We start from the raw sequence: 23,975 nt of genomic DNA, 5'->3' as shown, positions 1-23,975 counted from the left end.
TGAATGACAGCTCCGAGCTTGAAAACAGGAAAAAGCAATAGAAAAAAATACGCACACACACAAATATTAGACATTCCCATACCCGTTATAGCATTTTCTGTAGCACTTGTGATATAAAAACCTTACAAATGTAAAATAACATTGTACAATACATATTAATATTTGCGCATAAAGAGTTTGTTAAAATAAGCCTTATCCAAAATGTAAACACGGTTGCTCCGCTTTTAGTATTCTTTTATAAAACACCGCACTTTCCAATGAAATTGTTGGGAGTTATTGAAGAACAGTTATTGAAAACACAACACATTACCAAAAATTGGAGTAAGGTTGTTTGCATCATTGGAAAAGCGTACGGACCTTACTGTAACAGCAGTTTTTGTGTGTTTATTAAATTTGACATCCATTGCAGAGTAGTGACGTCGGTTTCCAACATTTGTTCGTTGACACGTGCAGAAAAACAAGTCCGAGGCCCGCTTTCGTCCCAGCTGTGTCATGTGTGTTTTTGTAAAAAGGTGTAGCTACCAGTGGCAAGTTCAGGGAGCTTTTCGTATGTTTTTAGGATGAACCCGCTCGAGTGGGACGAACCGGTCCCAGCAAACGTACTGGTCAGTGCATTGTGGTCCCTGCTCCATACACTCTACTCATGGATCGAGTATTTGTCGCTCATGGTGCGATGGTGTCACAAAGTAATGCTGCAGTGGTCGCTGGGCGGGTGGTTGGTGACGGCGAGGGAAAAGCATCGCCTGAAACAATCGCAGTTGGCCATTAAATTGCAGCTGCAGAACGTGGATAAGGTTCCAAAGCACCTGGTGGTTGTGTTAGGGCCGGAGGAGCCAAATTATACGATGCTGTCGAATTATATTCTCTGGGCTTACGCAGCCAACATCGAGTACGTTAGTTTTTACGATCATAACGGTAAGCAGAGCCGGTTCGTGCCCTAGCCACTATCGTGTATCGCATTGCATCGTATCTTTCTATCATTCCAGGACTAGTCAAACGTAACCACGAGCAGATTATGCGCTACGTGTGGGACGTCCGGCTGGACGATACCAGCGACAAGCTGGAATGGTCACGACAACAAGCGGTACCCTCGAGTGTGGAATGTTTCGAGGCATGGCCACGCAGCGGCCGGAGGACGGTGGTTGCATTCTTCTCTCCGGAAGACGGCAAGCCGGGACTGGTGAACCTCAGCCGATCGATTGGCGTGTCTGTGCGTAAGCGAGACCTTGCGCTGTCGGAGGTGAACATTGACTATCTCGACCGACAACTGCAGGCGGCCCACAACCACATTCCCGACCCGGACCTGGCCATCTACTTCGGCAACATTTGCTCCACGTACGGGCTGCTGCCGTGGCAAATTCGTTTGACCGAGTTTCTACCGCTCGAAAGGCGGTTAAGGGATAGCAACGAGCAGCATTTCGTGAACTGCCTGCTGAAGTACGGAAAATGTGAACAGCGTATCGGGACGTAGTGCAGCACTGAATCGAATAAAATTTGACTATTTTTTCTAGATGTAACGGCGGTATGCCCGAATTCGTTTATTCAAAGGAACGGAAGCAAGATCAAGCCGAAAAACTTGCGAATACGTTTCGTATCTTTATAATACCGTTTTTTTTTTAAATAGTTTTAAAAGAAATTCTAACAACTGCACCTTCAGCGAAGCTAATTGCGATTTGAAATAGTTTGTTACTACTATTTAATCAAGAATCTAGCAGCTGTCTCATCGATCTCATACATTTGCAAATTAATTATTATTGCAGCGATGCATCTATTTTGCATGCATGAGTCTCCCCATGCGTTTATCAACGGTTCCAATCGATACATGTTATTGATTTACCATACTTTCGCTTCGGACAGTCGGATAGTTTAGGTCCTTGTCTTAGTTTACCGTTGATGGCCAAACAGTTTGGTTGAAAAGTAAGCCATGGTGCCCAACGCCGTCCAGAGTCCCGTTTGCCTGTCGAAAAGTTTGGCACGGATGGTGGATGATGCCGTTCCATTGCGGTTCGCTGGTTATTTCCACGACCTTCGCGGTGGCAAAGCAAAACTGACCAATGATGGCCAGACGGTGGTGGTAGGACTTTCCGACACACCACTGACGAGTCGGGTAATTGTTTCATAATTATTTTATATCCATCCAGCTCACGCTCGACCGGCAACCCGCGCTGCAGCCATGCATCGCCGGGGGTCCACTGAAGGGCGTGTACTTGTTTGAACAGCTACATTTCCACTGGGGGCCCAACGATAGCCATGGCAGCGAGCACCTGATCGAGGGGGTTGCACACGCCATGGAAATACATCTCGTGCACTACAACGCCAAGTACGGCTCGTTCCGCAAAGCGATGGACCGAAGCGATGGGCTCGCGGTGGTGGCATTTCTTGTGCACGCGCGGGGCATCGTGGACTGTGAGGACTTTCGGCGAATCACCCGCGAGCTGCCGCACATTGTGATCCCCGGCAGTACCAGACACGCCGCGGGCGATTGTATGCGCTGGCTGACGGCTCAGGACTTGGACAGACACTACTTTTCGTACCGGGGCACCATGACAACCGCACCGTTCTTTGCTAGCGTCACCTGGATCGTATACGCTGCACCGGTTTACGTTTCGCACAATCAAACGGCTGCTTTCAGAAAGCTCCGTACCTTCGCCGGCCACTGTGCGACCGAACCGACATCGGCTACCAAGCGGATCGAGAGTAACTTTCGACCGGTGCAACTGTCGAAACCCGCTGTAACGTTTGCTAGAAACACACGCCGGCGAATGCGAGCTAAGCTTTGAACGTAAAATCGAGCAGCATAGTCACAAGGAAACGGAAAAACTACAAAATTAGACGGCCAGCATTGGGCCAAAATTATGTTTTATTAATCGGGATTCAATGGCACATAGAAATTAAGGAGTTCAAGGAAAACAAATTCATAGTCGGCTTTTAGCTGAAGATAGAGCTGCAGTAGCTAGAGAAAAATAAAAGCCACTTGGAACGAGATCTGATTCATCCACCGGAGACATATGCAATGAAAAAAATTAATACATTGATAAAACTAAAGGCATCTGACCCAACACTAGCGTTAAATAATTGTTGATTTGTAATTCGAATTAATATAGATGAAGGAACTAAAACCCTATGTTTGTTTAACAAAAAACTATGACGAAGGAACATAATTCATATTTGTAATTCACAACCGTTTCAAATGCGCTTTGTCCATAGGACGGTAAAATATATGGCACACGCGATGGAATTCACGTGAAGAAATCGTCATACGATAAAATGGAGAGTGCATTTAGAGCATTTTGGTGTTTCCGCGGATGGAAAGATTTCCTGGGGAAAGGGGTTTGTTCTGCTGTTTGATATTCACTAAATTTTTATAGATCCGCTCACGGCTGCTCAACGGTCGCCTTTTCTTTATCTTAGAGAACTTAAGTACCTGCGAAAACGTTTACCAAGGGAAAATACCGTCGTGATAGAAAACCATTTCTAATTAGAAAGTGGCACATGCTAACTTACGATACTGTTATCCGCATCAATGTTTGGTGCTGGTTGCACGATGTATTCTTTGTAGAAAGGCTTGCGAACCTTTTTAGCGGGACCACTTGCACCCCTTAAAGAAAATGTGAAAAATTAATTTGAATGTGTCAATTCAAACCCGATTGTTTTTAAAATGGTATCTTGAGCTAGAACAGCTTCACTTACCGGTTGCCCTCGACAAACGGAAAGTTTTCTTCATGCGCCGACGTGCTTGACTTGGGCGTACTTTCCTTCAAGCTGGTGCTTAGATTCCAAGCGGCGATGAGCCGGTCAGCCCGGGCACGATTCGCATTCGATTCCTTCGGATGCTGATGCAAGCACATTACAGCTTGCCCGATCCCGGACTTTTCTACTAATTCTTTATCCATCGCCGGAAACTGGGGAATCAGAAAAAAAAATTAGTTAACGACATGTACGAAAAGACACAATTCAAAAAACGAACATCATTCAACAAGTTCAAGATATTTTCCCGAATCTGCAGGCACGGAAGTAGCATTTTGCGCAGCGGAGTCAACCAATCGGTCAGCACGTTTAGGACACTGTGCTCTAGGAACGCCAGCTGCAAATCCTTCTTGGTTAACAGCGACATCGAGTGTCGAAGGATGGCAAGCTTCTTTGTGGCTGGTTTGCATTCCACATCCAACTGCCGGTCCTCCTCCGCAGCGTCCTGCATCTTTTGCAGCAATTCCACAACCACATTTTCTTTGTCGTTGACTAAATCCATGTCGGTGCACTGCGCCGTTATGCTACTTTCTTGCGCACTCATTTGATGTCGAACTTGAAGGATGGCAAGCTCCTTTGATGCTGGTTTGCATTCCGTATTTAACTGCCGGTCCTCCTCCGCAGCATCCTGCATCTTTTGCTGCAATTCCACAACCACATTTTCTTTGTCGTTGACTAAATCCATGTCGGTGCACTGCGCCGTTATGCTAGTTTCTTGCGCACTCATTTGATGTCGAACTTGAAGGATGGCAAGCTCCTTTGCGGCTGGTTTGCATTCCGTATTTAACTGCCGGTTCTCCTCCGCAGCATCCAGCATGATTTGCTGCATTGTTTTTTCTTTGTCGTTAATCAAATCCATGTCCATGCACTGCGCCGTTTTGCTACCTTCCTGCGCGCTCATTTGAAGTCGTTTCGGAGATGCACTACTCCGCTGAAACACGTATAAAAGACTGCTCACAATAGCGGCAGCCTCAACGCCTGCTCGTAAACGCCTACTATGATTTACGAAAACTGTAAATTTGAATCGTTGCAAATGAAATGTCAGATTCGAAGCACAGTTGCGCAAATAGTACATGGGACACAGACACAAAAAATTATTAAGCTTTGCCCGAATTTGAAAGAATAGTTTAGAATTGATAACATTGATTTGTGTTATTTAAATCTTTGTTGTGTTTTGTTTGTATTTTGTTCTTAAAAGTATTTGTAAAATCAAAACCTATATAACGGTCACCAAGCGGCGAAGTGATCATTGATGATTGAAAGCCATTCACGCCGAATGATGTGATGACTGGCCAAGTGTATCCATTTTAAATTTCTAGCTGCCTAGCGGGTTGGTGGCCCGATGTAGCATGGTAGTCCTTTTTCTAAAGGGATAATGTACCACACACTTGCGTATGATTCCGTTTTCATTTCCCTTTTGTTCTTTATAGCCAGGACATGTTTGAACGTGCACTGCTCACTCAACGTCGATGATTTACGGATACATATTCCAAAATCTTTCATGTTTCTTTTTTTTTTGGATTTGGTTTGACCAGAAGGGTTTATTCATGATGAGATAAATTTAAAATTAAAGAAAATCGAAGGAAAAACATTCACTTGAGATATCCGATCCAACATTATGGATTGACTTTCTGGTTGCTATGCGAATGGAGATGCTAAATTACAACTTGCGAACGTCGATGGCTACTGTGTTTTTTACATTGATTTTCTGCAATACTACAGCGAATGAGGAAACTATATTTGTTACATGGGTTGTTATAAAGTTATGACATTTAACAAAACAAGAACAAATTTCGAAAACACATTGTGTCGGCATTGTAACCGAAAATAAAACATTTGAATTGTAGCACAAAATAATTAGTTCTCTGTGCCGCTTCGCACGTACCTTCTCTTTATTGCATTAAATATACTTTATAAATTAAAATGATACATTTCACTCAATAGCTGAAGACGAAATTCATTAATGCCTCTATTTTTGCTTAGGATAAGCACAACTAGCATTAAATTTTTAACAAGAAATCAAACGACGTGCCCGGAGGAAAACGAAAAAATACAAGTCTAGGAGTTTGTTCGGGAAAGTATCTTGCCCAATATTATGTATTCATCATCGGTGTAAAGATGAACTTAGAATTAAACTAGCTAGAAGAAAAAAAAAATGAGTGACAGCATTTGGCCAAATTTTATGCATTCAGTCGGTACGTGAATATGCATGTAGAATTGAAGTAAATAAAAAAATCTCATCTGAAGCATGTGGCGTAACATTTTGTATTGAAAATTATTGAGTCATCTGATCGAGTATTATGTGTAAATAATAAATTTCCAGTTGAAATAAAAATCAAAGAATCCGAAGGAAAAAAAACATTGTGACAATAGGTTAAAATTGAAGTAAGAATTAACGTAGGTGAAGGAAAGAAGTGGTGAACCGACATGACTAAACATATCGTACAGAGTGTGTTTTTTTTTTTTTTGTAATTATCGACTGTTGCAAATGCGATTATATAATATGTACGAAGAATATTTGCAACACGCGATGCAACTCAAGCGATGAAAAGTTATAGAATAAAAAGGAGGATTGCGCTTAGAGTGCCATTTTGCGCCCTTCGATAGAAATTTCCACAGCGCGACGGCTTGAGTTCAGTCTCTTCTTGTCGATAAATTTCTTCAGGTGCTTTTCGTAACGGTTCAACTTCTTCTTCGTTACCTGTGAAATGTTTAACAAGAGAAAAATACGTCATGATAGAAAATAATTTCCAATTAGAAGGTGGCACATGCTACTTACAATACTCATATCCGTATCAATGTTTGATTTCGGTCGTACGATGTACTCTTTGTCGGAAGGCATGGGCACACGGGCCCGCTGCACCCAGCCCTTTTCACCTGGACGAATTGCACCCCTGAAAGAAAACATTGAAAATTGAATTCGAATGTGTAAATTCAACAACGAAACTTTTTCCGCTGTCAAATGAGATCTTGAACTTGAACAGTTTCATTTACTTTTCGTCCTCGGCGAAGGGTAACCCTTTGTGGTTGTTGTGCGAAGAAGTGGTTGGCTCGGGGGAGTGCTTGCGCTTCCGAGGCATCTGCAGCAAGTCGCGCTGTTGCCGCTCTTCGCGCGTCATCGCCTTGAAGTCGGTGCTGAGATTAAAGATCGGGCGTGCCCACTCGGAGATCAGCCGACCAGCTCGATCACGGTTTGCTTTCGTTTCGTTTGGATGTTTGTACAAGTACATGACAGCCTTGCCGATACCCGACTGCTTCAAGTACGATTTATCTATCGCCGGAAACTGGAGAACGAAAAAATAGGTGAAGGTTTTACACCAAAAGAGAATTCGAAAAACCTACATCAGCCAACAACTTCAGAATATTCTCCCGAATCTGCAAGCATGGGAGTGCTTTGTTGGGTAGTGGGGCCAACCAATCGGTCAGCACGTTTAGCACATTGTGCTCTAGGAACGCTAGCTGCAAATCCTTTTTGATTAGTTGCGACATCACGTGTTTAAGGATGGCAATCTTCTTTGTGGCTGGTTTGCATTCCGTATTTAACTGTCGGTCCTCCTCCGCAGCGTGCTGCATCTTTTGCAGTAACTGCGCGATTAAATCGTCGTTGTCGTTGATCAAATCGATATCGTTGCGCTTCCGGCGGCGCGATTTTTCTTCCTTTTTGCGCGCTAACATGATGTCGAAGTCGGACATGAATTGGCCGCTGCGGAAAATTTGATATAACACATTTCAATTATTATTATTATCACTAGCAGAATATCAAAACCTTTCATTCATTATTCTTTTCATATAGATGTTGGATGAACACATCCAAATATGCAGGCTGGGATACGTTACATGACTTGCTCATTTGCACATAACAATTGCAGCAAAACTTCGCCGCAGCAACCCATTTGTTTCCAATGACAATGGCTAACAAAAATGGCAGAGAACAGAAAATAAGCAACACCGTAAACTTACCCTTCATTACCGTCCTCCTTAATACCGTCATCATCAGAATCAGTGATTTTGTTGTTCGTGCCAGATTCCTTCTCATCAATCTGCGGTACCGTTTGGTCATCTTGTGCCAGCTCTCCCTCCTCGCCATCGCCTTGATTGTCAGGTTCGTCATCGGAATCAACGATTTTCTTCGGTTTTGCATGTTTGCTAGTGCTCGGGCCGGCTCCATCCTCTGGACCACTCTCTTCCCCAGCTGCCATCGAAGGGGACTTGCTACGGCTGCGGCTGCGGCTTCGACTGCGTGAAACCGACACGGACCGACTCTGGCGGCTGCCACTGCGGCTCTTGCTACGACTGCGGCTACGACTTGGGCTTCGACTTTTCGACTTGGAGGACGACCGCGAGCGAGAAGTCGAGGCCGAGCCGGAACGCGAACGCGACCGAGATCGGGATCCACGCGATCCGGACGGTGAGCGTGATCGCGACCCAGATCGGGATCGGGATCGAGAACGGGAACGGGAGCCCGACCGGGAACGAGACCGGGACCGGGATCGCGATCGGGAACGCGACCGGGAACGCGACCGGGAACGAGATCGGGAGCCTGACCGGGACCGGGAGCGCGAGTGGGAGCGTGACCGAGAACGCGAACGTGATCCGGATTGCGAGCGAGACCGCGAACGGCTTCCGCTGCGATTTGAATTGCGGGATCCGGAGCGGCTGCGACTCTGATTGGAAGATGCTGATCGACGACTTTGACGCGAAGCACTGCGACTTTTTCGCGAGCCAGTTTCACTGGCGGCAACGGATGCTGCCGAACCGCTGCGACTTCTAACGCGACTGACCGCTTCACGGCTGCGCTGTGATGTATTGCTACTGGCTCGTGACGCACTACGGCGACTAGCAGGTGATTTGCTATTGCTACGGCTACGGCCAGGCTCGGAGTGCAAAGTTACCTGCGGGGCATTTCCGTCCCCGACCGAATGTGATATTTCTGCTAATTCTGGAGCTGCTGGTGGTGCTGCTGCTGTTGTTGCTGCTACTGCTAGTAAGTCAACAGCGGTAGCAGCATCATTTTCATTATTTACGGTGTATACTGTTGAATCTGGCATATCTCCTTCGCCATTTGCATTCTCTACTTTCGGCTCGTTCTCCATCGCGTTGTGTGCGACCACGCCCGTGGGTTCCTGGAGGATAATGACGAAAAGGAACAAGAAAAAAGTCCAACCCAAGAAACCATGTTTAATCTGGGTGCCATGGAAAGTTCCAATATTAACCTTACCGAAGTGGATCCGTTTACTAACTGTTCATCGGATGTTGTACTGTCGCAAATGGCATCCTCTTCCATGGTACTGCTGTAGAAAAAATCATTCAAAACACATTCAAATAGTCATCGAGCTACAAATTTGGTAAGAATTCAACCAATAACAATCGAAAGCCTCCATATTGCTTATTGTAAATTATTGCCCGACTTCATGTACGCCAAACTTTCCTTAGGAAATGCAAAAAATATCTTACCAATCGCTGAATTCAACCTATACCCAGACCAATCACTGCAAAACGAAAATGGTTGTGGATCGGATGCCCCAAAACTAACCTTTATTAGGAACTGCGTTTTTTCCACAAAGTGACTAAACCAAACTGAAGGACGAAGAAATTGCAAAGCAGCTACCGCTGGTTCGTAGTAGGCGTTTGTGATAGAATATAACAAACTTGACATGTGGCAGTGTTGCCATATCGAACAAAATTTCCAGATTGATATTTAGAAATTATAGCAAGTCACCGACAATTTTTATTTTTATTTAATTTTTAATAAAACTTATGCTTATTAAATACAGTTGGTCCCCGCAGTACGCGAATGTTTGGGACCGAACGCAATAGCGTATATCGAATTTTCGCATATTGCGGATTTCCTCTGCCATATCGTTTATACCTCATATTGAAGAGTTGACACTGAGAGGGAAGCTCTTATTTAACATATCTTTTATCCAAATCACTAGTAAGTGTTCCATTTCTTACATTGCATAATTATATCTCTGTTAAATAGTGCATTTTAAAAACTGCATTCTACCAAAACAAAGTAAAATTGACTAGTCAGAACTCAAGCAACGCTATGAGCTGTCAGTTTTAAAAAATCGCGTATTGCGAATTCGCGTATATCGAGAATCGCGTACTGCGGGGACCAACTGTATTACATGGTTTGTGGTAGAACATTTCATAAATCTGATTCCAGATTCATTAACAGATGACTTATCTGTTAGTCTGTGAAATTGCTTCATAATCTTGAATAATAATAATAATAATAATAATGAATTCATGAACTGTTTTTGGAGCAATTTGGAGTTCAAATAAGTTTTCGGTGAAGCGTAATAATCGAAGTTCTACTTTATATTTTAAAAACTTATGACTAGAGCTTTAAAAATCTTTGCCCGCTTCTCCAACACGAAAAGTGAATGATGTTGAATAAATGAATCAATCGATTTACAGAATTTCTGTTGTTCCATGATCACTTAAAAAAAAATCCCGAAGAATGAAATAGTTTCGACATCGATTTGATGGTAATAATCGTGAATTATACGGATTCTTAAAATATTACCGCAGGTCTACACGGCGCTGCGACTTTCCTGCGACCGGGGTTTCTGCGACCACGGAAGTGTCAAAGTAATCAAAAAATAGCCTAGGTCGGCCATCTGGTATGTCAAAAGTGTCGCAGAAACTCCCGGTCGCAGGATTGTCGCAGCGCCGTGTGGACCTGCGGTTAGCTAATCAAACCGAAGTGCTGCCAACTAGAAAAGCAGCACTGGTGCTATAAAATGTGACAGATTTGACAGCAAGAACGCGTTTTGTCATTTGCTAGCTTGAGTCACGAAATGGTAGTGAAAATTTGCTACCCAAGCGGATACAGAAGGATTACGTAAGCTGGATAGCTTTGGTTGATGTATGTGTGTTCACTGCGGCTTCTCGACTTGCTACGTTCACGAGCGGCGTTCTTTCACTTCCTGACCATTCGTGAAGAAGGTTGAATTTCAGTCTCGCTGAACGTCCATTTTGTTGGAACAAAGGTGAACAATTTTCGGATAATTGAAGTACAATTTACATTGTAAAGTGTAGTTTAAAGTTGTACCTTACTTGACTCAGTGCTAACGAACAAAACCAGTGCTTGTTTATTGCGCTTCGTTTCGTGTTAAGTCCGTTCAAAGTAAAGACAGATAAAATCCAAAATGGCAGACATGCAAGATACGGAGATGAACGGAGGTGCCACCCAAGAAACCCAAGAAAATGGAAACAATCAGCCTCAAACGGATCAACCGAATACCAACAGCAGCAGTGAACCGACGAATTCTAACGGTGGTTCCACCGAAACCAATCACACCGTGCGGGATGACGATAGGTAAGTGTTCCGCTTTCTTTTTCACGTGATGAAGCCCGACCAATTTGTGGGGTTAGAAAAAGCATGTGTTAGCATTTTGTCCGGGTAGCGGTTTTCGTCAAATTCGCTAGCGTAAAAATAAGTTAAAGGTTCAATTCCAATTCAATGATTCGTTTATCGCGTGGTTTACTTGTGCCGTGCCGCTCGTAATGTTTAGATAACGATATTCGATATTTATCTTCATTCTATTTTTTTGAAGCACAAGTCACCGACGTTCTGCAACATCATAACCTATGCGCTCAAAATGGCGGGTATTAAAATTTCCAAAGTAGGCAAGGGAAGACTGAAATTGTTCGGTCAGTCGTTTCCAAAACGAAGTTTTTATGAAATTTGGTAACAAGAATCGATTTTTATTGTAGAGCAAGAGAAGATAATCTCAGCATTATCCAGTGTTTTAAGCTAATTGCCTTCATGTTTATGAGAGTTGCTAATTGAACTAGCCTTTCATGGTGCATATACTGCAATCATCGGTTTGTGGATCTATCGTAAACAAGCGCGTTAGAGTTACATGCCTTTGCTGTACTTTCAGTTGTAACGAATGATGAGGCGAAGCATTCGATCGATGCAGATAACATTTTAAGAGTAAACGCTGAATCCGGATCGCCCATTTCCTTAAAATAACGCTGCTACATCAACCCTCTGTCAAGTGTGAAACGCGATCCAAATGTCTTCCTTCGGTTCCATGTTGTCAAATAGCAGTAATGATGGTGCTCATCACCAATGCATCCACGACGAGAGGAAACAGCAATCGCATCGAATCTTCAATCCAGCTGTTGCAAACAAAATTTATTATCTTTCCCAGTCTTACTTGTTACTGATTTTGCTCATAAATATCATTCCCAATATTACAATCGATTCGAGCTATTGTTTTACCTATAGCAGTGCACGCACTTTTTTCTTATTTCATTAATACGGCTCAATTATTCTCGAACATTTCGTTATCGAGAAAAATATACTTTTTCGCTTTACTTTGCCTACACATGTGGTTTCTCTTTTTTTTATGTCGCGTGGGGCTGGTGTGACGAACATGATGATAACCCATTTACCAGTTCTGCTTATGAAAGCTATGATTAGAACATAAATAAAATCTAAGCACAATAATCTTCTGACGTTTCGTTCGCCGCCCCCGTTGCTAAATAGATTCCACGTACAGTAGGGTGTATCTTTGAGTATCGTTAAATTTTCTTACCTTTGATATCGATCTAAATATTGGTAAATAGACATTTTGCTATTGCTGAATTGACGCACCAGTAAGACGTCCTTATAAAGGCTCCTTCCGAAGTTTGGGCACATTCGATTCTATCGTTTGAGGTTATCTCTTTGTGCCCATCTTAAGTGATTTTTGATGCCGCACGCCGTTAAGAAAACTTTTGCTGTTCTACGATTCTGTGCGGCGGATTGAAAAAAGTGTTGTAGCCAAAATCGACCCGGCACATGTCAGGGAAACATAACCTCAACCAGGTTGGTTCCGAGGTCTGAAAAATTAATTCAAATTTAACTGTTCGAGTTTTATCAATTCGGAATGAATGCTCTCTTAAAAATACAGTCTTCTAAAAATTTGATTTGAAACATATTGAAATTTGCTCCACTAGCAAAATACCCGTTCCATTCATAGCGAGGCATGGTTATTGGTGTTTTTTTTTACTCCAACCTTACATTAAATTTACAATAATTGTGTTTCTGTGAGAGAATTAAGTGTTGTTCCGGCTAGATCATAATCGAAGTGTTCTATTAACAGTTATTGCCCTTAATTGCGGTCACATATCCCGGTTCTTGTTCCTTCTCATCTAGATTTACCTAGTGGCTGTGTGCGAACTTACAGCATTTTCCTCCATATAATTCCAAGATGGGGCTGTGAAGAACGGTAATATGTTACCTTGCCATAAGTGGTGTGTTGTTGCCATTATAGAGTGCGACTTGTTAGCAGAAATATGGTGCTTGTTACTTGCCGCAGTCTTGGAATTGTACGGTAGAAAATGCTGTAAAAGAATTCGTCAAAATTGCGGAAAACTGTCGTCCATGCGTTGAGCGTTTACATCAACAGCCGCAAAGTTTTTCTTTGAAAGTAGGAAGCAAAAAATGTACAACCCAAAACAAATGAACATGAAAAAACACTTTCCTGTTCTTAGAGCGAACGACTAACACTGTTCCTCTCCGACAGGTGATTGAGCAAGTGAGCAAAAAGCCTGAACTCTGAGGACACCTGAGGGAGAAAGAGAGAAAGAGTATGTTGGGGAGTCTGCACCAGGATGTGCACGTGAAGAGATGGTATTTATGCTAACATAAATGAGATAAGAACAATACAATAATCATAAAACTCCTCCCAACCGTGATCAGCGTCTTAAAAAAAACATACAAATCGAAAAGCCCACAAAATGGCAAACCCGTTTAATTTTATTATAACGTCCTACTTTTATTTTGTTTTCGAATGTTGAACACATTCCTTCTTCAGTCATCTTAAATATCAAATAAATATACCAAAGAATAAAATTTACCTCTTGCGGATACACACATGTCACAACCACAGCTCATATGCACAATTTGCATACATCAAAATTCCTCGCACTTTAAAATTTGCGCCTAATGATAAATAAAAGTAAAATTCTCACTTCCTTTCTCAATTCATTGGTTTCGCCTAGATGAAAACTTCAATATGCGCTTGCGCGCGGCGCTCCCTCACAAAACATTACGCTATATTCAAACATACAAACACGCACATACACATCCTCTACAAAAACACATCTTCCTTTTTTTTATAAGTTGAGCATATTTTGATTTATGTTTGATATCCTGACTTCTCATCCCCCCCACCTTTCGTCCATAAAGCAAATTGTATAAAGAAGAAACGAGAATCGCCTATGATGTATCGTATATCAAAACAATATCATGTTGTTCCATTCCATTGTCTGTCACTGTTCATGTGCAAAATTGAAATTTAGCAAACTTCCAAAACGCATTTGTCTGTTGAACTTGATATATTGCATTGAAATTTGCCTCATTTTCGTTGTTGAATGTAATCAAAGTTTACCTACAAGCCAGCGTTACCTGTACTGTACAAATTAATCTACTGCTGCTGAAAGAGGTCCCTATGAACCTAAAGGCTTAACCAGATCACTCACGCGAATGTGTTGTTTGCCTTCCTTGCTGCGGATTCGTAATCGATTAAAGATAACTTAAATGCAACTGTACCAAACGAATATCCTCTAGCCTTCAACGCTTAGCTGTTCCAAATATACAAATATTTATATACTTATGCGTACTTGTATTTATTCTTAAGACAGTTGATGATGAAATTTGAAAATTGTTGTCAATTATGGGAAATGTAACAATAAAATCTAAGTTCAAAAGGTTCACGCAGTTTTATTACACCCGCCAAAAGGTTCTCATTACTATTCTTACTATTGATCTATTTTAGATTCCTTATTGATAAATTTAAGTTAAATTTCCATTTCTATGCAATTATACCAAAGATTAAATGTTCTAATTCGTAAATTTTCATCCACTTTTCCAGAAAATTATTCGTTGGTGGACTTAGTTGGGAAACAACAGACAGTAATATACATTTTTCTTTTTTAAATTCAATATTTTCTTAAAGTATACCAAAGTATTCGTATATTACATTTATCTAAATAACGCTGTTACCACATCCTGTTTCGTTTGATCCGATCCGATTACCGTAATACTGCCATTGTATCAAATCAATTAACGTTTCTCGCTATCCCGTTACTAACACCACCAGAATCACCTACCACCACCACACCCCTAGTCCTTCTGTCGGTCCTTGTTTGTTTCCTTCCTCCTCCATCCTTCCCGCCGATTCCTTTTATCATCCCGTTTATTAGATATCCGTCTCGACCGATTATCGAGCTAACTTCCTTCAACTTTTCATCTTCATCACCCCTTCATTCATTTATCGTTCCGATCAAACTCAAGAACGCATGTTGTGGAAGGCGACACACGAGAACACGACTAATTGTGTTTTTTTTCGTTGTTTTACCCACCCGTCGTTGTTTCTGTCCATCGCAGAGGAACTGAAGGAACACTTTAGCCAGTATGGGGATATCGAAAGTATCAATGTCAAGACTGACCCGAACACAGGGCGCTCGCGTGGATTCGCCTTTATCGTGTACAAAAGTGCCGAGTCCATCGAGAAGGTGTGCGCGGTCAGCGACCACACGATCAACAACAAGAAGGTGGACCCTAAGAAGGCCAAGGCTCGCCATGGCAAGATCTTCGTTGGCGGTTTGACGTCGGAGATCAGCGATGAGGAGATCAAGACGTTCTTCGGCCAATTCGGAAATGTAAGCAACTTTTGTTTTCTGTTTTGCTGTTCTCTATTGTGCACGCGGCGTATGGGCGGATGAACAAATTATGATGATAACCCTTTTTTACCAGTTCTGCTTATGAAGGCCGTGATTAGAACATAAATCAAATCTAAGCACAAATATCCACTGATGATTTGTACGCCGCCGCAAAGTGCAAAGTGATCAGCATCCCTTTCTCGTATCATCCACTGTTGCAATGCTTAACCGTTCAATTTCCTTCATTCCCTTCACGCAGATTGTAGAGGTCGAGATGCCATTCGACAAGCAGAAGAATCAGCGCAAAGGATTCTGTTTTATAACCTTCGACTCGGAGCAGGTGGTGACCGAACTGCTGAAGACTCCCAAGCAGACGATCTCTGGCAAGGAGGTGGATGTTAAGAAAGCCACACCGAAGCCGGACAACATGGGCCCGATGGGGCCGATGGGTGGCCGAATGAATATGCGTGGTGGTCCTGGACTCCCCCGCGGAGGTATGCGTGGTGGACGTGGTGGACCTGGTGGACCGAAAGGTAAGCGTGCGAATGCCACACTTCTTCACCGACGTAAAGCTTTCAATTTAAATATTGTGTAATATCAGGAAGGATCCTGTGTTGTGTCTTGAAGGTGGCGTAGAATAGTAAATCGTTTATAATTGTGTTCTTTTGTTTTTTTTCCCCTTGTTCTTCCGGTGCTGCGTTCGCGGTTGGGCACACTTTATACTATTTTAGGCGGCTATGGACAGGGCTGGGGAGGACAAGGATACGGCGGCTACGGATATGGACAAGGCTACGGCGGAGGATACGGTGATTATGGTTACGATTACTATGGAAAGTGGTATGGAGGAGGAGGAGGTTACGGTAATGGCGGTTTCGATTTTTCCGGACACAGCGCCGGTAAATACAACAACCGTGCGCAACCAAAGAAACATCAGTAGAAAATCGATGCACGCGCGCGCGCCCATCGGTAGTACATTGTGTAAAATTTCCCTCTATAGCATTCGTCTTCTCTAGAAATTTATCTTAGCTACCCACTTTGTTCCCCAAATAGCGTTAATAAGCACACACTTCATCTGCAAAATTGCGGTCTACGGGCCATTTTTTGTTTTATGTTTTTCAATGTTTAATGTCTGTGTGTGTGTTTGTTTTTTAGGTTTGACATTTCAATCACGTCAAACGGCAAAACACCTACTTGTTGGTATGTGCGAGAGAAGTTTGCGGTCGTGCAAACCTGCCATGGTGGGGACTTGGTTTTTCAATCAAACCAGTTTTCTATCAAGAGTGAAGTTGATTGTGGCGAAGACATATCCGCTATCGTCGGGGAGTTTATTTCTGTTTAATTCTCTGCTTTGAGAACTAATGACGCCTATGTCATAAGTGTATAGAATATCATATTTTCATAAAACAGCTAAAAGAAGCAATATAACGCATGTGTGGCTAAAGGGTACGATAAACTAAACGAAGCGTGATCGTGAATTGCCTTTTCGCTTATCGATGATACATCGATATTTGGTATAAGCGAAATCTGTGCTTTATTTATATTTTGCATCATTTGTGGCCGATGGTTTTTTTGAAACCAAAATTTGGTTACAATTTAAGCATTTTTCGAAGCTGCGGCCAATATTTTGTTGTTTATTGTCTGTTCATACGAAAAATTCGCTAAATAACCACAGAATTTCAATTAACACGAATGAACTGAACTACTTTAGGTTTCTTTTGTTAACGATTTTAACCCGGGATTTACAGCTAAAATTGTTTTGGATAGATTGAGTAGTTCACGATTTTTTTCTCGGCGTAACGACTGCTTGCCCTTTAAGGGTTTACTAGATTTGTCCCTTTTTGTCTACGTGGATAGTCTGTCCTTTCGTACAGAGGGGAGGATCCGATTTCGGTTGGGATTCGCGATACCCTCGGGGAATTTACGATTATACTAACGATTACGCTTCGTTTACCGTACTTTTAATGCTGTTGTTATTCCTTGTTGGACGGTAGCAGTGCTGATCGATAAAGTAACAGATTTTGTTGCTCAATAACGGCACCTACTCTGTTGCTATTTTTAAACTTTCAGTTTACTCTATGATGATAAGAAGTTTGTCGTTTGAATGACATGCTTATGATTACGTTTGCCTTATGACGTTTATCTTTTGCTGCTATATTTTTCATTATACACATGCATACCCCGATAAAGTTGCATGTTTTAGAGGATGGCAAGTAAATGGTAGCAAACAGGAGCTTTTTCATAGGATATATGGTACGGATGTTACTTTATAACATGCAAGTTAAATGTTGTGCTAAATAATGTTGAAACTTATCGATTGGCACATTGGTTTGATCACCTACCATTTTGTAATATTTTACACTTACGCTTTTTGTCATTTTTGCTTCAGTACACTTCCTTCTCACTTTTCCACGTCTTTCAACATTTTGGTGCCTCGTGCGCTCATCGTCCGTACAGAAGTGGACTTTGAGCATTTTTTTTATGTAAAGTAGAAACTGTTAGGCTTTTTGTTGTATAAAGCAGGTGAACTTGTAGAAGTCGGAATTTGGACACACACACATACACAACACACAACACACACATACACAAACACACTGCTGGCATGCGAAACTGGGTAGACTACTGTACTAAACTACTGTACTGTTTAGATGCTATATTCTGCCGCCGGTTGTTGCATTTACCGATTTCAGTTTTCTCTGCAATATATCGTTTAAAATGTTGTCAATCCAAGCTATTATGAGAACCGCATAGAAGGACAAGCAAAAAAGTAAACGATGTGTACTGTTATCGGTTCGGTTTGATCGTGAACCGTATTTCGTTTCGTGCTTCAAGTGTATTGGATTGGATTGTGTGGTTGTTCAATTCAGATGCTTAAAGTAGTATTTATGTTAGCTGCGGAAGATTGCATAGATAGTATGGAGCTGATAGGAAAATAGCGCATGAAAAGAATCGAGCGGAACAATAAGCGTCAGGAGCAAGATCCCAAGAGAGGAACGGACGAGAGAGACAGTACTGCAAAAAAAAAAAATTTACGCGAATACGCCAAGGTCAGCACAGAATCATTCTCTCACACAAACACACACACACAAACACACATACGAAAACATACTCATTGAAATTATTTTTTAATTAACGAAAGCAAATTTTTTTTTAGATGATGCGCTTGTTGATACGTGGGAGGCAAATAAATTGCATCTCATCTAGTTTCTGCTTTTCAATCCAATCCTACGTGATTAGGAACTGTAGTATTGACTCTTTACCCTACGAGAGTGGAGTGGGTAGTGCAGTTTAAAGTTGTATCCCTTTTTGAGCAAGAAATAGTTAAAGCTTATGCGCGCTGCAGTACGTACAGTGTATGGATGGTGGGATAGAATCGTGTGAACTATGTTGGCAGCTGTAGTGCTAACAGACGAATTAAAAGGACGGAGATGAGAAATACCTCCTGTTCCGTTGACGACGGCAAATGGCTTATGGTATATACGCTCATCCGACGAAATCAATCAATATCTAGTATTTTGATTATTGGATGCGACTGATAATAATTGTGATAATAGATTATATCAGAGCTAGATCATGTTGTTATGCCGGGGGATGGTTTCGTTAGTGTGTCACCACAAGGAGAGTGCAAAGCGAGATGGGGAGGGGAGAAGGAGATATGCGTTTGTCTTAAGATGTTGTGCGAACACATGCGTGCTTGGTGCGGTGTGATACTCACTGTAGACATCTTTTCTGTATAGTATATGATATATACATTTATACATAAGTATAATTTTTATATTATATTTAACAAAGATGCAAAAGATGTATACAATCACAATCGTGTCCTACCAAAACAACACCGATAGGTTGCAATTGCATCTCCCACACAGGTTCTGTAAGGGCATTAGACTTGTACTAACTCTGAATGTCGAGTGTTTATTGCCGTTGCACACTCACTCATTCCCGAGCCGTTAGAATGCAATATGGTTGCAAGGAGTGGTCTTCCAATGATGATGGTGTGCTGTTTCGGTAGCGTTCCGATCTCAGCCATCGTTTCCGTTTCGTTTTGTTTTTTTTTTATAACACCTCGCAATCGTCGTGGGTGTTTTTGTTTAAAGTTCGTAGTAAAGTTTAGTTTGTCATCGAGTTTGAATGCCTTTTTAAATTTTTAAAGTAACAAGATTGTAAGCAATTGAAATTTTTCTATTTCATTTTTGGTATCTCTAATTTCCATGCAGATATTTATAAAAGATTGGTGACACCTTGGCAAAAACGAAAACAATTTATTTTGGTTTTTAATATAATACAATGCAAATTTATTTTGCTTTGTTGAAAAGACGGTGACATATTGGCAACAACAAAATTCATTGAGAGAATCCACTATTGCAAATGAGACGAAATTATTTCAATCATTTTTTACATATAACAATTGAACGCACCTAAACTAATCGGCAATGTATTACTAGCACAGCCTGTAATACCATATCTTCCCATGTTGTTATTTCATTGCTGACGCCCAAGTTAAAGATTCTTGAACACATCTATTCACTGCCCACTTTAATTACGTCTTGCGCTTATTATGTTTGTATGTTTGATTCTGAGAAGGGCAGGTTTTAGTCACATCAGCGTTTTCTTCCACCTTTCCTTTCGGGCGAGTGCATCGCGTTTGTTCTCAACTTTGTTCAATTTGCACTCAATAATATATACATATATATATATATTGCTGTTTGTTTGTGGCGAGTGCTTTCCAATTAATTTTATTAGTTTAACTTTTTCTTATCATTATCAAGCATTTGAGCTATATTCCGTATTCTTTTGCACTCAGGAAATTGTCAAAAAACCACAACAACTAAAAATGTGAGAAGTGAAAGCGAAAGAGAAAAAGCAAACAAATTACGCTATTACAGCAAAAATAACAAAGGGAAAATAAGGTAGATGATAACAGAAATACATTGTGGACACAATCATTTGTCTTTGTATTTTTTGTACATACAGTTTAAGAACGATGAAACCGTGAATTTAAATAAAATAATTATATCATCAAAAAATTTATATAACCACGCTATTCAGCTGTATATCTTTCTCGACAATGTGTTTCTAAGGTATCTCGGTCTTATTTTTTCGCCCTTTGTGTCCCTCACACTTGCTTGCAAGTAGAAGGAAGGAGAGGGGGGGACTACGCTGACAATGACAAAGAAAATCTGCTTCTTCTCGCTGATCCGGTACACAGTTAGGGAAAATCATTTACTAAGTAGGAGGAGAGAATAGGAAAAGTTTTTATACAGCCTAGAGAAACAACAAAAGGAGAAATTCGTATCTTAGAGCGCAATAGTTGCAAATCATACGACTTCAATAGCTTGTTTATGTTGGTTTTATCTTATCCTACATATTTGTCGCATGCAGTTTTCATTGCAACTGTTAAGAATTCGTTTTCACCTTTTCAAGCTTGAAGTAATTTTTTGTGTAGATGAGCTAGTTTCATTTTTGTACGGTTTACAATATTTTCTAATAGTTTCGTAGACCTTTTACCTTTAAGTACTGCTGCAGTTAGTGTATCGCAAGAATTTAATTTTCTCTGTGGTTTTCTTCTTAATTATGCACTTGGTAAGCCTCAATTTGGCAGTTTGTTCAGCTACTCTTTTTTCCATCCAAAGGCTTTTAAGGTTTCTTTACCCTCTTACTTCCTAGAGTTAATGCGTTAGCGTTTAGTTGTCACGATTAGTTGGTACTGCGACGAAGAGAAGAACTGGAAAACGATTGTAGGGTGCTAAAGCACTTCAATCGTGTTCCCCCCTGCTGCGTACACTGTGTATCCGAAAATCGAACTGCCAGAATAAGTATGTTTGCGCGTGACTTACCCACCGCGCCAACTTATCTGTAGCCTCCTACCGTCCAGCGTGCCCGTCTGCATCACACATCGTATCGTTGCTGTGGAGTTGTGGGAGAATCATTATCGAGATAGTATCGGTCGCGTCCACTAGCGAAGTGCAAAAACAGACCAGTAGGCTCTTAAAAGGACTGCGTAATGCATTTATCAGCTGCCACTACTGGGGATCGTTGATGATTCGTTCCGCTACTACTCTGCCCGGCATCGGTGGTGTGTGGTGTGCCCTGTTTGTTGTGCCCCTGTTTTGTTTAAAACGAACCAATCTAGCGTATAGACCAACTCCCCGCCCTCTCCCTTCCCTTTGCTGTGCTATGTGTGTGCCCCTCTTTTATAACTTATCTGTGTATTTCCGTTTTAGATGACTACGGTTACGGAGGTTACGATGGTGGCTACATGAATGGAGGCCGTCCGGGAGGTCCTCGCGGAGGGGGCAAAGGTAGCTTTTTTTCTAATTGATGGATTGTTTGTTTTTTCCTTCTGGTTTTCTGGTACTTTTTAAATCCTAACTGCTCATCATCGGCCCGATTTCCGATCGCATTCGTGTTGTTGAGCCATTTCCCATTAAAATCACTCTTAGAACACACGCTTTTATCTCTCCCATTGGTTTTTGCGTAAGTCAACAGTTTAGTAACGAACCTGAGAGTCGATTATGCTGAAGATTTCTTACAAAATAAACAATGGGCAACTCTAGAGTTGAAATAGAAAATGAGGTTTCTTTGTCGTTCTGTCGTGGTCTGGTCTCCACGTGACGGTTCCGATGAATTGCCACCGTGTGCGTGCTGCGTTTTTGTGTTAGTGCGCATGGGTGTGCGGATGCAGAATAGCATAAGCTTTTTCTGTGGATCGCCAGCTGGAAATTTGTGGTCGATCCGGAATGTAAACTTTTTCCTCACTCTGGTGTATAGTTGGTAGTAATTTTATCTTAACCTATACCATGTGTTGAAAGAAGATTTGTTTTGCTTTTTTTTTTGTGAACATTCGAAGGGGGGTACCATTACATCTTACCCCTAAGCCCACTCCCACCTATTACAATGTCTTCCATTCTACGCCACATTTTAAAACATTCTTTCAACTCTATTTGTGTTCTCGCAGGCGGAGCTGGTGCGTTTGGTGGCGGCAAGCAGCGCGGCGGCGGTGGTGGCGGTCGTCAGCCCCGCCATGCGCCATACTAAGTAACTCGTCATACAGATCGGTGTTGTACGTACAAAACTACAAAGCCCACACATGAGCAGAAACTGCACGTACTCATTTCACTTCAGTTTACTGTAATTTTTTTAATACAACAACATCAGAGAGACAGCGAAAGAGAACTTGGAAATTGGAGAATTGAGGAAACTATAGATAGGTAAACAGAAACAACTAGGTGCAGTTCAAGAACACGATGGAGCCGCCCACTCTATTGTTCAAGCTTTCATTACATTCTACTTTGCTAACGCGCTAGGGAGCTGCATTTCATGGAATTTATGCTTTTTCAGTTCAAGTATTGCGCGCTCAGAAATTATATACAGACATCGAGGCCACAGTAGTAAATAGCCGAAGAAATGCCGGGCTGCGCTTCTAGGCTAACGAGATACACACTCACGACTCATTACTAAGTTTTTATTTTGCACGTTACAAATGTGCATATGAACTTGACTGCTCATTTTCAGCTTTTTCAACTAACCAACGTTTGCGAAATAAACCTTTTAATTTTTTTTTTTCCTTGTTAGTTTGTCTAGCTCTGGGCGCGTCTCTAGTGTTTGTTTTAGGACTATACAACAGATTCAAAAAGAGTGGATTGTTCGCAACCAAATACAAAAATTAACATGTTAAGCGCTAAGTTAGTTCCCGTATGCTGGCGTCAATTCGCTCAGACTAGCGGTGAAAAATGAGCGTAGCGCGTAAAGAATTAGTAAGGACTTCAAAACGGAAAGGTCAAGCAAGGAATTTGTTTGGGCATTGACAATACGGTTCCATCCGTAACACTATTAATAAAAAGGAGCATTGTTTGCATCTAAGAGATATATCTCTTCTTTGGCGTAGCGATCGTCTTCGGTCAAGCCTACCCATTTCAAGGCTTACTACACTTTTTTTTCCTTTGCGTACGTTAATTATCAGCCGCCACGTACAGAGGAGGGTCCAGTTTCCGTTGGGATTTGGACTCACTGCGCCAAGGGAGTGTTTCTGCACTCGCGGTGCGACTTTCTAAACAGCGTTAACCCACACGGCTGTCACAGACCATTTAACAGGAGATATATAAGCAATACTAAAAAAAGAACCATAAGAAAGGGTTTAAAGAACGAGTTATTACCCGGTGTCCAGAAAAATGTGTAGACTTATTTTAGGGCTCCTTCTATATCTTCTGTTTGTTCTCAGGAACTGATAGTGTTGCACATAACTTTCAAACCGAACATACTAGGATAAGCTAGATTAGGAAACCTGTGACAGTGTTGTAGGATGAATGGCAGCATACTCTTTATCAAGAAACAGCTAGAGAGGTAATCTTGCCACGCTTGATTTCTTGTGCAAAGAAAGAGAAAGAGAAGTAGTAGTGAACCTAGCAATCGGTTAACTTTGTAAAATATTGCGTATCTTATATAATATTACTCGAGTTGGGTGTAAGGCCCCACTCACACATCTCCCTTACGAAAACCAATCCACTCCCAAACATATCCACCTAACACTTCCTTCATCATCCCTTTCCCATTCATCCACCATA

General features: G+C 41.6%; 4 protein-coding genes across 8 annotated transcripts; 3 read left to right on the top strand and 1 right to left on the bottom strand.

Moving 5' to 3' along the window:
• The first annotated feature begins 426 nt into the window (after nucleotides 1-426).
• Nucleotides 427-1,512, top strand: LOC131269596 (dehydrodolichyl diphosphate synthase complex subunit nus1). Of its 2 annotated transcripts, XM_058272046.1 has the most exons (3): nucleotides 427-494; nucleotides 560-915; nucleotides 987-1,512. In XM_058272046.1, coding segments are annotated over exons 1-3 (843 nt in total). In that variant the 5' UTR covers nucleotides 427-492; the 3' UTR covers nucleotides 1,472-1,512. The 2 variants fall into 2 exon arrangements, with proteins under 2 accessions (XP_058128029.1, XP_058128030.1); XM_058272047.1 differs by having other exon boundaries at nucleotides 431-915.
• Nucleotides 1,513-1,924: 412 nt separating this feature from the next.
• LOC131269001 (carbonic anhydrase 6-like) lies at nucleotides 1,925-2,780 on the top strand. The gene is made up of 2 exons (XM_058271311.1): nucleotides 1,925-2,074; nucleotides 2,142-2,780. The coding sequence occupies exons 1-2, from the start codon at nucleotides 1,925-1,927 to the stop codon at nucleotides 2,778-2,780; spliced, it is 789 nt and encodes a 262-aa protein (XP_058127294.1).
• Nucleotides 2,781-5,987: 3,207 nt separating this feature from the next.
• LOC131269586 (IWS1-like protein) lies at nucleotides 5,988-9,359 on the bottom strand. 3 transcript variants are annotated; one of them, XM_058272034.1, is made up of 7 exons: nucleotides 9,281-9,359; nucleotides 8,966-9,038; nucleotides 7,708-8,870; nucleotides 7,090-7,450; nucleotides 6,742-7,031; nucleotides 6,527-6,641; nucleotides 5,988-6,448 (listed from the first exon to the last, which is right to left on the bottom strand). In XM_058272034.1, exons 2-7 carry the CDS (start codon nucleotides 9,029-9,031, stop codon nucleotides 6,326-6,328), a joined length of 2,118 nt encoding a protein of 705 aa, XP_058128017.1. In that variant the 5' UTR covers nucleotides 9,032-9,038; nucleotides 9,281-9,359; the 3' UTR covers nucleotides 5,988-6,325. The 3 variants fall into 3 exon arrangements, with proteins under 3 accessions (XP_058128017.1, XP_058128018.1, XP_058128016.1); XM_058272035.1 differs by having other exon boundaries at nucleotides 8,966-9,035; nucleotides 9,281-9,338; XM_058272033.1 differs by having other exon boundaries at nucleotides 9,202-9,315.
• Nucleotides 9,360-10,670: 1,311 nt separating this feature from the next.
• LOC131269595 (RNA-binding protein squid) lies at nucleotides 10,671-23,272 on the top strand. Of its 2 annotated transcripts, XM_058272044.1 has the most exons (7): nucleotides 10,671-11,074; nucleotides 14,625-14,665; nucleotides 15,140-15,414; nucleotides 15,674-15,947; nucleotides 16,146-16,220; nucleotides 21,636-21,713; nucleotides 22,370-23,272. In XM_058272044.1, exons 1-7 carry the CDS (start codon nucleotides 10,905-10,907, stop codon nucleotides 22,447-22,449), a joined length of 993 nt encoding a protein of 330 aa, XP_058128027.1. In that variant the 5' UTR covers nucleotides 10,671-10,904; the 3' UTR covers nucleotides 22,450-23,272. The 2 variants fall into 2 exon arrangements, with proteins under 2 accessions (XP_058128027.1, XP_058128028.1); XM_058272045.1 differs by lacking the exon at nucleotides 21,636-21,713.
• Nucleotides 23,273-23,975: the final 703 nt, after the last annotated feature.

This window comes from Anopheles coustani, chromosome X (assembly GCF_943734705.1).
Source record: "Anopheles coustani chromosome X, idAnoCousDA_361_x.2, whole genome shotgun sequence".
NCBI lineage: Eukaryota > Metazoa > Arthropoda > Insecta > Diptera > Culicidae > Anopheles > Anopheles coustani.
This window is presented reverse-complemented; position numbering and strand designations above follow the sequence as displayed.

What these genes read in the sequence shown, in the direction of transcription:
- LOC131269596 (XM_058272046.1), top strand. An exon ending in TAGTTTTTACGATCATAACG is followed by an intron (nt 916 to 986) that starts GTAAGCAGAGCC and finishes CTATCATTCCAG; the next exon opens with GACTAGTCAAACGTAACCAC.
- LOC131269001 (XM_058271311.1), top strand. Translation starts at nt 1,925, where the DNA reads ATGGTGCCCAACGCCGTCCAGAGTCCCGTTTGCCTGTCGAAAAGTTTG. An exon ending in ATGATGGCCAGACGGTGGTG is followed by an intron (nt 2,075 to 2,141) that starts GTAGGACTTTCC and finishes ATATCCATCCAG; the next exon opens with CTCACGCTCGACCGGCAACC.
- LOC131269586 (XM_058272034.1), bottom strand. Translation starts at nt 9,031, where the DNA reads ATGGAAGAGGATGCCATTTGCGACAGTACAACATCCGATGAACAGTTA. An exon ending in AAGGAGGACGGTAATGAAGG is followed by an intron (nt 7,451 to 7,707) that starts GTAAGTTTACGG and finishes AATTTTCCGCAG; the next exon opens with CGGCCAATTCATGTCCGACT. An exon ending in TTGATACGGATATGAGTATT is followed by an intron (nt 6,449 to 6,526) that starts GTAAGTAGCATG and finishes AACATTTCACAG; the next exon opens with GTAACGAAGAAGAAGTTGAA.
- LOC131269595 (XM_058272044.1), top strand. Translation starts at nt 10,905, where the DNA reads ATGGCAGACATGCAAGATACGGAGATGAACGGAGGTGCCACCCAAGAA. An exon ending in TGGACCTGGTGGACCGAAAG is followed by an intron (nt 15,948 to 16,145) that starts GTAAGCGTGCGA and finishes ATACTATTTTAG; the next exon opens with GCGGCTATGGACAGGGCTGG. An exon ending in TCCTCGCGGAGGGGGCAAAG is followed by an intron (nt 21,714 to 22,369) that starts GTAGCTTTTTTT and finishes GTGTTCTCGCAG; the next exon opens with GCGGAGCTGGTGCGTTTGGT.